Raw genomic sequence first — 14503 nt, forward strand, 5'->3', positions numbered from 1 at the left:
GTTTGTAAAGGTGGAACTTTTTATCTTTTATTATTTTTATGCATTTATCTTGGGAAAACTTTACGTGTCATATTTTTGAGAGAAAAGAAATTCACTGAGAAAGAAAAAACAATCACAGTACAAATTGTAATTTACAACCTATGCATACTCACTCATCTCGTGGTTTCACGTCTTCGTCACAATTAGGCACTAAGTTACAGTACATTCGTAATTTTTTTTTCGCTTACTATATTAATCAAAATGGACACCTGGTAAAAAACAGGCACTTTAAAGAAGTCAAGTGGCAGTAGGAATGAACCATCTACATCGGCCTCTTCTATGGAGACGTGCAGCGGCCTTGAATATACAGTATGAACTCGGAGGATAACGAACAAGGTGAAGAGGCACAGGTGGGAACAGAGAAATCCAGCAGAGATGTACTGATGAAGAGAATTAGAAAAGTTGCACCATTGGTTTCCTGGGTACACTGCAACATCCACTAAAAGCATCCACAAAAGTCGATCAAAGGAGGTCGAGCCTTCTCATTTATGGCTCCAAAACTCTGTAATAGCCTTCCTGATAATGTTCGAGGCTCAGACACACTCTCGCAGTTCAAAACTAGATTAAAGACCTATCTTTTTAGAAAAGCACACACTCAGGGCATCACTTAGCGGTATGATACATGAATGTGCCCCACACAGGTTTTTGCATCTCGTTTATATACACTATGAACAGCAGCTACGCTAATTATTCTCTTTATTCTCTATTTCCACCAAGGGATACTCTTTCCGAGGCCCTCAGATTATGCAGCACCACTGATTCGATCCATGACCAGCGACGAGATGATCGCAAGGTTTCCATAATCCTGGACAAGGCTGTATCCTGAGCAGCTGCTGTGGTGGTCATGGAGAAGTGGAGAGCCTGAGACTGATTCCTGTGACGCTCCAGGGACAGACAAGTCTCTGCTGAGGTCCAGCATTCTCCAGCCTCCAGCGTCTAGACTGCTGCTCTGCACAAGACGTTTGGCCATAGGAGAAATTATTGTGCCCAACTGAACCTGGTTTCTCTCAGGTTTTTTTTTAATTCTTTACTTTCGCCAATTGGTGAAAAGTTTTTTCCTCACTGCTGTCCCCACTGCCTTGCATTTTTCGGGATCTGTAGAGCTGCACATCAATGGATTTGCTCTTCAGTGTTTGGACTCTCAGTAGTGATTGTTAACCACACTGAACTGAGCTAAACTGAACTGAACTTAAATTCTGAAAACTGAACTATACTGTTTCAATTTCCTATAATCATTTATGTGAAGCTGCTTTGACACAGTCTACATTGTAAAAGCGCTATAGAAATAAAGGTGAATTGAATTGAAAAAGCTCTAGAGATGTAAAACTTGCCAGATGAACTTTTGTCTGTACTTAATGACTTCTTTACTTCGTAAAAGCTTGTCCATTAAATTAAAGTATTTTATTATTTTTATTTTAATCATGTATACTGAAAATCTGTGTATTAAGTTAATGTAGTTAAAAATGTTAGTTTAATCGTAGAAAGGGTGCTTGACAGGTGTCAAATATTAGAAAGCGGTGCACATAGCAAAAGCTTTGGGAACCACTGACCTAATGAATAACAATGTCGAAAGTAAAATAAACATTGTATATTTTTATTTCACACCACTTTAAAAACAAAAATAGTATTAGATTTAACACTAATATAGAATATCCTCCAGCCACTGAAGTAATAAGATGCAGATCTCTGGCTTTTAATATTCTAATTGAGCCTCAGCGCTAAGAAAACGAACTTAAAAGCCACTATGGGACTAAAAATGTGAACAGAGAATAACCCAGAAGCTTATGGTATTAAGTGCTATACTATCCTTTTCAGTTACAGTAAATACAGTGCACATAAATCCAGTAGTGAAAGGTAAGAAGGGTAACATTGTGATAAAGAGATTTTTTAAAGCTCTATGCTAAAGCCGGTTTGCTGTAATATAGGAGCGCTACCTATATCTGAAAGGAAACACCCATGGCCTTAAGCTTCGCTCCACATTACAATGATCAGCCAAGCCTTTTTTCCCTAAGAAAGCTCCTCTGGCGAATTCTTTTCTATAACCTTTTTCTATAAATCTTTTTTGCAATTATTTTTATACCACTAGCTAATGCACATGGATGCCTGTATTCAAGATCTCCATGCATGTCCTGCATTCTGAGTATTTTGCTGCATGCACAGCCATGAAAAGAAAGCACATGCTTAAAAAATATGATTATATACAGGGCTCACTATATGAGGACTGCCTACGGCCAAGTGAGATGGTTTCAGGCTCCATAAGCCAAGTTTCGTTTGCCAGTGCTTGTTGTCACTACTGTATGTCTTACATTCATTGATCATGTGCATGTGCTTTTAAGTCTTAGAAATAAAAATGTTTGGTTTTCTGTGACAAAGTGAATGTTGTAGTGTGCTTATTCAAACATCGGAACAAGCAAGCGATTCATATGGAGTCAAATCAGTCTCAAATATAATGCATTTGCAAACATTAACTTACGTGCACCGCCCCATTCACATTTACAAAATCCAATTCATACATTTAAAACACAACTCATAAATGCACAAATCCAATTCATAAACTGAAAACACAATGTGTGAAAACAAGTAAAAATCATAAATGTTTCCCCTAAGTAATTGAATGTGTGCATTTATGTATTGTGCTTTGAATTTTACAAATGATGTATTGAATTGATGCATTGTGTTTTGAATTCACTAATTGAATTTGTGCATTAATTAATCATGTTTTGGATTTACAAAGTAAATTTTGTAAATGTGAATTGTGTATGAATTTTATTTTCTAAATGTATTATTTTTGAGACTGATCTGGCTCCATAGATTTAAGCTAACAAGAATGAATGCTGTAAGCCCAATTTACACGCAATAAATGACTTGTCCTGCTTGTTTAAACTACTTATATAAAACAAACTGAAGCAACACAATTCTAAGGTTTTTTGGGGACAGCATAATTGTTTTACGTTTAATCCACTTAAATTTGTAAAGAGGATTAAGTCGATTTGTGTTGGGACAACATGAAGGAATTGTGTGGAACCCAGAACCTTTTACAGTGTAGCAACAATGATAGCCTAGGAGGGAATCGTTTAATAAACTCATATAATTTGGGGATTATACAATATGTTAGTTTTTAAGTTGAAATATATTTATTTTAGGTTATACATTATTATTTAAATCATATATAGAATGATGCAATGTATTAATATTACATTATTACACTGCATGAGTAGTTTAAAACATGGTAATATATATGCAATAAGCTAAAGATACATTCAAATTAATAATAGTAATAAAAATAGCTAATGATATAAACAAGGTTCTATTATTTAACACTGCCTAATGCATGAATCTTTATTACAGTTGAAATCTGTTGAAAATTATGAAACCCCCCACAGTATGTCTGATAATATTTTTTCTTCAGGAGAAAGTCTTATTTGCTTTATTTCGGCTTGAATAAAAGCAGTTTTTAATTTTTTAAACACCCTTTTAAGGTCAAAATTATTAGCCCCTTTAAGATATACATTTTTCAATAGTCTACAGAACAAACCATCATTATACAATAACTTGCCTAAGTACCCTAACCTGACTAGTTAACCTAATTAACCTAGTTAAGCCTTTAAATGTCACTTTAAGCTGTATAGAAGTGTCCTGAAATATATCTAGTAAAATATTATTTACTGTCATCATGGCAAAAATAAAATTAATCAGTTATTAGAAATGAATTACGTGGGGAAAACATGCAAACTCCACACAGAAATGAAAACTGACCCAGCCGAGGCTTGAACCAGCGACCTTCTTGCTGTAAGGCAACAACACTACCTACTGCACCACCGCGTCACCCTCTTTGCAGAGTTTAGTAAATAAAAAATATATTTATTTATTTATTTGGCAGGGACTGTGTATATTAACTAGCATTGCTGCAAATGCACCCGAATTAGTCAGAAAGCTATATTTTATCCATTGTCACTGGACAGATGTTAAAATTGTCATCCTAAAGAACAATACAAAAATTATACTAAGAAACACTAAATAGACATAGTTAAGTGGATCCTAATAAATGAAATGTATATGAACAAAATATACCAAAAACACCAACATTATGTAATGAAGAGTAGTTAAAGCATATTTAAACAACATAGGGTTTCACTGCTAGCTCATGTTAGCATAATAGAATAATAAAATAATATAAACAGATGAAATGTAATAGTGAAATTAACATTAAGGAGGATTAATACATTCTCTAGATGTACTCTTACTATTAGCGAATGTTAAGTATTACAGTTAAATCGATATTACAAATGTGTAACAGTCTCAACTGAATGATTCTTAATACATAACATTATTACTTCATAAGTAATAATAGCAGTACATACAGTTGAAGTCAGAATTATTAGCCCCTCTGTTTATTTTTCCCCCAACTTCTGTTTAACAGAGAGCAGATTTTTTAACACATTTCTAGACATAATAGCTTTAATAACTCATTTCTAATAACTGATTTATTTTATCTTTGCCATGATGACAGTAAATAATATTTGACTAGATATTTTAGGACACTTCTATACAGCTCAAAGTGAAATTTAAAGGGTTAACTAGGGTGATTAGTTTAACTAGGCAGGTTAAGGTAATTAGGCAAGTATTGCATAATGACGGCTTGTTCTGTAGACTATCGAAAAAATATTGATTAAAGGGGCTAATAATTTTGACTTTAAAATCATTCATATAAAATTAAAAACTGCTTTTATTTTAGCCAAAATAAAACAAACAAGACTTTCTTTAGAAGAAAAATTTTTATCAGACATACTGTGAAAATGTCCTTGCTCTGTTAAACATCATTAAGAAATCTGAAAGAAAACAGATTTATTAAACTAAAATATTATTTTAAACAATTTATCTGTCCCAGAACATCTTTAGGAATCAAACAAAATTTTGTTTCCGTTGATTTTTCCTCTTTAAAAAAAAAAATTATTTCATATTTTTCCCTAACATATAAATTTGGGCTGCAAATTTTTGAACCATTGTAAGTTATTTTGTTACATAAGCTCCAGATTTGGCTTCAGTATTGACTAAACATGTATATGCCCAAATATAATATTGTAAAGCATCCTATAGAAACTATTCATTCAAATGAGAGATTTGTGAGGGGTGTACTTATATACATTCAATAATAACCTCATTTGTATTATTTCAACAAAAAATAATCACGTTATCACATATAAAGAATATACAACTTAAAAATGTACAATTTAATTAATAAAATATACATGCATGTCTCAACAGCTTGTATCACTGCAAAATGTGAATCATAATATCGTCCAGCTCTGCTAAATGTGACTACAAGGCATGAAGAAGTTTTGAAACTGTAATCAATCCAGCGCATAAAGACATTAAGCACTGCTTCCAAAGAAAGTCACGTTAAATAAATAACCTTCCCCTTAAACTTTGAACAATATGAGGAAACAGTTTGAATGAATTCCCTTCAAATGCCAGCAGCGCACACTGAAATTCCAACAGGCAGGAGGATGAATGGCCATCGACACTGTGTGACAATCGCATTTATATTGATGTGACTTTGTAAGAGACCGAACAAAAGCTCTTCGCTTTTTAGCCCCCAGAGTGCAAAGAATAGAGGATGCATCTAGTTTAAAGTGCATTAAAGACTCGGCTGATCAACAGTTCAGCAGAGGTCAAGCCTGCTAAATGAGCCTTAAACATTAAAAAGTCTTAAAGGCTTTCACTTCTAAATGCTTGTTTTAGTCAAAGTGTCAAAAGCTGAAGTGCAAAAGTCTGCCTGCTTCAGTGTGTGTGTGTAGCCTTGACTAGCGCTGGCAGTGCACTAATCACACGCGCTTCCCGGGTTCACTCGGTTCATTCATATTTGCATATCCTTAAAAAGACACGCACCGCATTTCCTTTTCAGCGCAAACGACAACCGATGCAAGATTCACATGTTTACAGTGATAGACCCGAAATAAAAAAGCACATGATCTCTGTTTTCAAAACAACTTTTGGAATAACTCTTAAAGCGCTGGTAAGAGTTCAAACATGCTACGTCTCTGCAGACTGACTGTACACAGAACACACTTGTCAGATCACAGCATACTTAAATACCCAAACTTTCAAATGAGAACAAAGCCAGTATGCACAACAACGTCCTGCACAGGCAATAAAACAGGAAACACAGTCAACTCTCTGCAGTGATAACATAGAGGCTAGACTATTTAAAGCAACAGATTTGTTTTGTACTTGCAATGTTTTAAGCCCGCTGCCACAACCAGCTTTTAAAAGAGATGTGTTTTCCTTTAAGCTAGCCAGGGGCAGATGGTCCGTAACAAGTCTCCTGGAAATACCTGAAGTCAGCATAATTCCTCCTCCAGCAACTCTACTCAGACATGCACACTGTCCCCTGCGCTATCAACAACAAACAAGTCAGCCGACCTACCCATACACGCCTGCACTCGGCACTTTAAATCCAACGTGTGAGTCACTTTTTTTTCCTGCCCCACTCTTGGCTCGGTGGACACCGCTTCCCAAAAAAAAAAAAAAGAAAAAAAAAAACAGAAAGCATGAACATTTCTTTGTCTGGGAATTCAGGGTCAGGTGGTTCCCAACAGGAATTCTGGTTGGCTAGAGAGGACTTGCAGAATGTTGGCGGCCGTCCAGGAGGCTGTCTTGCAAGCAGCGCTGGAAATTCGCTGTAAACCTCATCTTCACCCTTATATCCATAGTACGGAGTTCATTTCCACTGCGGAGAGAGTGTAGTGAGGGGAGGAGTGAAGGGAGTGGGATGGGGGTGGGAAGGAAGGCTCTACTGTAGTGTTAAAAAAAGAGAGAGAGAAAAGGAGATGACCCCCCCCCCAACTCACTCACAGAAAGTGAAAGCTGGGTTATATCTCCCCCCTCGCTCTCTTCTAAGCTGCATGCGACTCAGGCCTTGTAGCCAGAGGAAGGAAACATGTCAAGGCCCCCCTGGGTTTCCTGCTGCATTGTTGTGTCCGGTGTGCATTTGGCTGCACGGTTACAGAGAGCAAGCAGAGAAATAACATGTTACGATCTGCGCTCCTCCACAATGTGTCTATTCAGAGGGAGAAAAAAACACACACAAATTCCCAGGCTCCTGACAGAGGATTCCTCCTCTCTGCGTGAAGAATGCCAAACGCCCATTTCTCTGGAATTTTACAACATTCACTCACGAGACAACTGTGTGTCCGGCTAATTTGGCCGTATTTTTGGGATCGCTGACACTTTTATGGCTGATCCTCAAACACCGCGTGGTGAGAGGCAGAGAAAAGGAGATCGGGGTGGGGGGGAGCTCGATTTCCATTGGCCGGCTCTCTTTGGTTACTGAGGAAAAGGGAGGTTATGTAACAGAGCAGTTCTCACCGTATGACACAGAATTGTTAGGAAAACATGAACTACTTTTGCCTGCAATCATGCTTCAGATTTGCCATAGCTGTGGGGCTAAAGGACTGACCTTAATCAATGCTGTACAATCTTTTTTTGGTACCTCTAGAACCTAGAAAAAATTCAATTCACGTTTATTTCTATAGCACTATGTAGATTGTGTCAAAGCAGCTTAACATAGAAGCTCTAGTAAGTCCTTCCAGGATTTCGATAGCTTTATTAATACTGACAGAAGCCTGAAATTATTGTTTTTGTGAGTAAAGTATGACTTTATTTACTTAAATTATTGAGTTCTGCTGTGAAAATACACACAAAAAAAACCTTTTAAAGGTTTTTTTTAATATGAAGAACTCGGGGGGGGATTGATTAACTGCAAAATTATACATGCATACAATGATGTTCTCACACTGGTCATACTGCTTTACATCATGGTCACAAGTTTCTTTAACCACACTGAAGCCTATTGATTCGATGTATAAACAAGCAATTCAAATTATGAACTTAAAGCCTATGCGATGACATTTCTAGCTATGTTTCTTTCCACCTATTTTAATGTGCATTTTGGATATCCGCATTAAAAAAAACGTTGATGGAAATGCCAAGATGCGCATTAATTTTGAAAATGCGCATTAAAAACTAAGAACTGAGTAGGATAAACTTTTCATGCGCATAAACTACAATGGAAACAATTTTACCACACAAATTCCAGAATGTGCATTACAAATAGCTCATGTGATTTTGTTAGAAGATTTCATGTGATGATAAAAATGTGAGCGATTTTACAACCGATGGACACTTCGGACCTCCTTTCAGTAGGGAAGATGTTTGGTGTTACACTCAATTCGGAAGGGCTCACTATGCTCTACTCCTTTCAGAGAGACGCTCACTCAGAAGGGATTAGTTCATAGAGATGAGCCCTCCGAATGGAATCCAGTGAAATTGTTAGTTTATATTGCAACGCTTAGTTGAAAGCAAGTCCATGTGAAAGCACCCTTTAGCCTCCTTCTGAGAATTACTATTGATCACAAAACCATGCTTTCCTGACAAGATGAGCATGACAATCACAGCTTTGCTCAATTGCATTTGCAATTTCATTTCAAGTATTCACCTAGAACTACAGTATCGACTAGTCAACTGATTTTTAAAAGTGCTAGAGTGCAAAACTAAGGCATGTGCTTTTAATAAATGTATGTTATAGTATGATAGCGTCATTGTAATAATTGTTTGTGATGTGAACCAACCTTAAGGCTCAGGCACAACTTTCAAAACAATAAACTATTGAACTATATGTCTGATTGACCAGTAGCGGACAGTAGAAGTGCCCAGAAAACCTGTCTCTAGTGGAGCAGTGATCATACAATTAAACTTTAAGACACTGCAACAATTTGAACACTGCAGCTCAATGTAAACATGCACAGATTCACCATGAGACAGACTATAGATCTTACTTTAAAAAAAGAATTTTTACTAAAATGCGTCACAATTTTTATCTTCGATTATTCCGGACATTTCCAACAATCAGCGTAGCAACTCATTAAAGGGTTAGTAGCTGACCCTGAAATATTAATTCTCACATCATGAATTTATGTTATACACCCAAAGACTAATATTCATCTTTGGAAAGTATGTATTCATTCATTCATTCATTCATTCATTCATTTTCTTGTCAGCTTAGTCCCTTTATTAATTCGGGTTCGCCACAGCGGAATGAACAGCCAACTTATCCAGCAAGTTTTTACACAGCGGATGCCCTTCCAGCCGCAACCCATCTCTGGGAAACATCCACACACACACTCATACACTACGGACAATTTAGCCAACCCAATTCACCTGTACCTCATGTCTTTGGATTGTGAGTGAAACCGGAGCACCCGGAGGACTCCCACGCGAAGGCAGGGAGAACATGCAAACTCCACACAGAAACGCCAACTGAGCCGAGGTTTGAACCAGCGACCTTCTTGCTGTGAGGCGACAGCACTACCTACTGCGCCACTGCCTCGCCCGGAAAGTATGTATTGAATAATAATAATTATTATTATTATTTTTATTATTATCATATATAATACAAAAACGGGCTCCTATTCGCATGTGAACATTGATCTGCAAACATTAACATGTTTTATGCATAGGAATAAACCTCATTGGTTCTTGCAAAAGGTATGAAAATGCTGAATGAATCTTACTAATTCTCAAGCGTCAAGCAAGCATGCAAATTTGAATTTTGTATTATCATATAAAGCACTTACTTTCCTCCAGAAAACTCTGATTAAATGTATAAATTGATAGGGATTTTCTTAGCTCTTAGAAGTTATTTAAAACACCAGAGTTTTGGGTGAAAAGACTTTTAGTGGAAGAACAAAAATCCTTCAGATTTACATTCATTTGTGTTGAGATGAAAACAAGTCCTATGGCTTAGAAAAAACAAAAGGGCGAATGAATGAAGGCAGAATTTTATAAATCAGCATTCATTCATTCATCCATTCAATACCAATGAGAATGGTCACATGCACATTTAACTCGATCATAAAAGTTGCCATTTATGACGAGCTTATCAACCAATTTACACGCCTCTGATTGGCCACCGTATTCCAAACAGATATGCCTGTAATTAGTTTAAATGATGGATTTCCAGTGTTAAAAGAAGCCAGTACTGGATGTCACACAATTTTGTTTTCTTACATGTAAAAATGTCTCAAATCGGATCAATTTTTATTAAGAAGTTGCATGACAAACATTGGTATAAAATAGCCAATGGATTTTCAGTGTGAAAAAAAGCCAACGAGATGTCTCATGAAATAAATGGTACCTTCATGCGTGATCAAAAATGAATCTTCAAATACACTTGGATTTATGCTGTCGCTGGTTTATTCGCATGCTAACGCATTCTCAACTGTTGCTGCTATTATTAAAAACTGACAGTTTCCCTATCGCTCCTAGTTTCCTTGGGACAGTGGTGAGCAATGGTACTCACCTCCAACTTCCACTTGGCCAGCAACTCCTCCCTGGTCCTCCTGCTAATGTAATAAGGGTCACCAGCTTGGAAGGTTACTCTGGGCATGGGTCTTTGACGGAGGCTGACTTCCCAGCCCACTCCCCCACGGAGCCTCCCTCGAGCTCCCTGTTTAAAGTACAAAAGCAAAAAAACAAAAAACAAAAGCAAAAATAAAGGTAAAGGAAAAAATTACGACTCACTGTTTCTTTAGAGTGCTTATCTATCTGTGCGCTCTCAAATGAAAGAGGGAAGTAGGCGGTTTGTGGTTTTGTGAATTGGCTGGTTGGAGGACTCTCAAACTAGTGTACTCAACGAGCGGTCCGAGACATTTATAAACTTCGGTTTGAGGAATAGAAACCCTCACTTGAAGCGGAGGACCAAGTGTATTTGATATTGCACCATTAGGGTACCATTTCTTTCATAATCAGGTGGCTGGAGAAACAGGTTCCACGGTTATCTTCCGAGTACGTTTCTTTGAAGGTCTTCGGCAGTTGGTGGAAGAAGTGAACATTTACAGACAGAAGCACACGAACATTGACAAGCACGCAACAGGAAGATGGTTTTACCTCATTCTTTGAAGGGTCCCCGCTCTCGTCCTCCTTGTGCTCCACGTCTAGAATGAAACAGCCAACAAGAACAAGCAATTACCTGAAATGTTTCTGACAGTCCAGGTTTAATCGGTCTTGGTCAGTCTGCTGTACGAGACCTCAATGACATTTTTAGAAAGCATAACATAGCTTTGAGGCTAAATAAAAACCCATTCTTATTTGTGTGCAAAGTTATTTACCTCAAACAAGGGTTTATATAAAGAGCCATGAAGCAGGAAGCAGGAAAGGGAGGATTTTAGCTAGAGGGTTTGTAATACTAAACAAAAGTCCTTGGAGAACTTTGAATAATTTTCAGTTTAGAAAGTTTAGAAATCACTAGGGGTTTGGTCAATCAGTGGGGAGGACTCATTTGGTGACAATGTACTGTAAGTACTGTAATGACATGGAATAGCAGACAGCATGGTTTCTTTGTTTGTTGTATCAATATTACACTCAAATATGGGTGACACTTTATTTTTGATGGTCCATTTGAGTATTAGTAGACTGTCTGCTTAATATGTGCATATACTGGTGCTAAACAGACACTGAATTTGCTGTAAGAAACTTTGCAAGTATGTCAACTTACACTAACCCTAACCCCAACCTAACAGTCTACTAATAATCTAATGAGAACAAGTTGGCATGTAGATGCAATGTAACTTAAATTCAACAAACAGACTTAAAAATAAAGTGTGACCCAAATATGTAATGCATATGTTACTGTACAGCATGTTGCAATCTGTTCAACTATATTATTTGCACTACGATTGGCTGGATTAAAGGGACAGTTCACCCAAAAATTTAAATTCTCTCATTATTTACTCAACCTACAGTTGTTTCAAACCTGTTTGAGTTTTTTCTTCTTCTGTTGAACACAAAGATATATTGAAGAATGTTAAGGAAAAAACAGCCATCATCTTTCAATGTATTTTTTATTCCTTCTATAATGGCTGCTTTTTCCACCATTCTTCCAAAAAACTTGGTTTGTGTTTAGCAGGGGAAAAAAAATGATGTTAAACATTTTCAAACCACTTCAGTGTAGTATAGGACAATTATACTAATTTTATGAGGAGCACGTGATATGATTGATCATAGTTGGTCCACCATCCGTGATCATTAACAAGCCATTCAGATCATACCAAATGCAACATAAACATCCCGTCTAACTTTACTCCCTGATCTTTGTTTTTTTGAAGAACCACCATCTCCTATCTCCTCTTTCTAGATTAATACAGGATTGGGTGACACTGTTTCCTCACTGCAACAAGGTCACTGGTTTGAAGCCCGGTTGGGCCAGTTGGCATTTCTGTGAGAAGTTTACATGTTGTGCCCATGCTCACGTGGGTTTCCCCCAGGTATTCCGGTTTCCTCCCACAGTTCAAAGACATGCCACATAAGTGAATAAAATATGCAAATAGGAACAATATGGTACTTAGTACTGAGTTTCACCGTGTAGGTATGCACAGGTGTGGTTGGCAGTCTATTCCTCTGGGGCTGCCCTTGATAGTCAAGGACAAGGCGCAACAAATTCGGGGAGCTCTCAAGAACTATCTCTTACCCTTTTAGGCTCAATTATCTCTGAGCTCAGGGTTCTCTCTCGGGACAGCATGCCAAACCTGCTAACATTATCCAGCAATATCTAAGAGTAAACTCTTTAAAAAAATTTACTTCTGATGTCCGAAGAAGATGTAATGTACTTACAAAAAATGCATTCACTCATTCATTTTCTTGTCAGCTTAGTCCCTTCACTAATCCGGGGTCGCCACAGCGGAATGAACTGCCAACTTATTCAGCAAGTTTTTACACAGCGGATGCCCTTCCAGCCGCAACCTATCTCTGGGAAACATTCACACACTCTTACACTACCCAATTCACCTGTACAGCATGTCTTTGGACTGTGGGGAAAACCGGAGCATCCGTATGAAACCCACGCGAACGCAGGGAGAAAATGCAAACTCCACACAGAAACGCCAACTGAGCCAAGGATCGAGCCAGCGACCTTCTTGCTGTGAGGCGACATCACTACCTAATGTGCCATTGCTTCGCCAAAAAAAAAAAAGAAAATGCATTCATAAACTATAATCTATCAAAACATTTTCATGGTAATTATAGTGTGAAGATTGAAGAATGCAACAATTGGTATGTTAAAGGGATCATCAAGAAATTTAAATCCCCTTGATTGTTTGACGTCATTATACTATAAAAACATCTTGTAAGTTTTAGAACCCAAATCTTCATATTGAAGAAAAGCTGCCAAAATGATGAGCCTCTTAATTATGTAATAGTGTCAAAACCCAGCCTCTACAAAAAAACAATGCCCACTTCTTCATTACTGCCTGTAAGTCACAGATTTGTCCAAACTCTGATTAACAGAAAAAGAAAACCCAATAAAAACTCACTGAAGAAAATATGAAACTGTGCTGCACCAATATTTGGAAACAGTCTTAATCACAGCATTAGAAAACAGTGGATGAACTTTACTGTTAATGATATTTAGTAAGAACGTAGTCCTTTTTTACTTCATTTGTAGTGGATTCTTTTACAAAGAAGGAATAATTTAGCACTATATTTTTAGAAAGATTGAGATTAAAAGGTTATCATCAAGGTAATCAAAAAGTCTTTATTATATGCAATTTGAACTAAACTATTGGCAAAAGACGTGTTTTGTTTATGTTTGGAAGCTTCGTTTTGGACAGATGAAGCAGTGTATGTATTTCATAAAGTAGGCTGGTATAATGTGCAACATTTTGTGGATTATTTGTTTCTATTCATTCATTTTCTTTCGGCTTAGTAGCTTTGTAATCTGGGGTCGCAACAGCGGAATCAACCGCCAACTTATCCAGCATGTTTTTTACGCAGCAGATGCCCTTCAAGCTGCAACCCATTACAGGAAAACATCCATACACACTCATTCACACACACACACAAACTACAGACAATTTAGCTTACCCAATTCACCTATACCGCATGTCTTTGGACCTGTGGGGGAAACCATAGCACCCGGAGGAAACCCACATGAACATGTGGGAAACATGCAAACTTCACACAGAATAGCCAACTGACTCAGCCGAGGCTCAAACCAGCAACCTTCTTGCTGTGAGGCGAACGTGCTACTCACTGTGCCACTGCTTCGCCCCTTATTTGTTTCTAAATGAAAGAAATTGGGTTTCTGCTAATTATTATGACTTGTTTTTACCTGCTATACTTTTTTCTACCAAAATCGGGCCACTCTAGAGCCAAGGAGTACCTCAATCCCTCAGTTTTCTTAAACTGTGTATACAGAATAGAGATAATGATACACATTTAAATTAATCGTTAACAACTAGAGCTGTTTTTACACTATTGTGCTCAACTGTTCAAGAACAGTCAGGTGTGGTTCCAGTTGTGTTTCTTCATGAGCCAGTAAAGGTGCGGAAGCATTAATAACAGTTCTCGATGTGGAAATCTAGGCATTGTTATGCTGCATCAACACCAGATGCGGATGAAGTGTCAAGCA

At 37.4% G+C, this 14503-nt stretch overlaps 2 protein-coding genes across 26 annotated transcripts in view; both read right to left on the reverse strand.

Annotated features, from left to right (window-relative positions):
• Window positions 1-14503, reverse strand: part of dpysl5a (dihydropyrimidinase like 5a) — a 122463-nt gene that overhangs the window by 82048 nt on the left and 25912 nt on the right. The window lies entirely within an intron of this gene.
• dnmt3ab (DNA (cytosine-5-)-methyltransferase 3 alpha b) overlaps window positions 1-14503 on the reverse strand; it is a 116100-nt gene that overhangs the window by 47018 nt on the left and 54579 nt on the right. For 10 of the 25 annotated variants that reach the window (XR_015512577.1, XR_015512576.1, XR_015512579.1 and 7 more), the window contains exon 5: window positions 10987-11033. Coding sequence is in view for 8 of the 25 variants with exons in the window: in XM_087289049.1 (XP_087145175.1) it covers window positions 10987-11033 (47 nt within the window). In the remaining 17 variants the exon portion in view is untranslated. 25 annotated transcript variants of the gene reach the window in all.

This window comes from Danio rerio, chromosome 17, assembly GCF_052040795.2.
Source record: "Danio rerio strain M-AB ecotype USA chromosome 17, GRCz13ab, whole genome shotgun sequence".
NCBI lineage: Eukaryota > Metazoa > Chordata > Actinopteri > Cypriniformes > Danionidae > Danio > Danio rerio.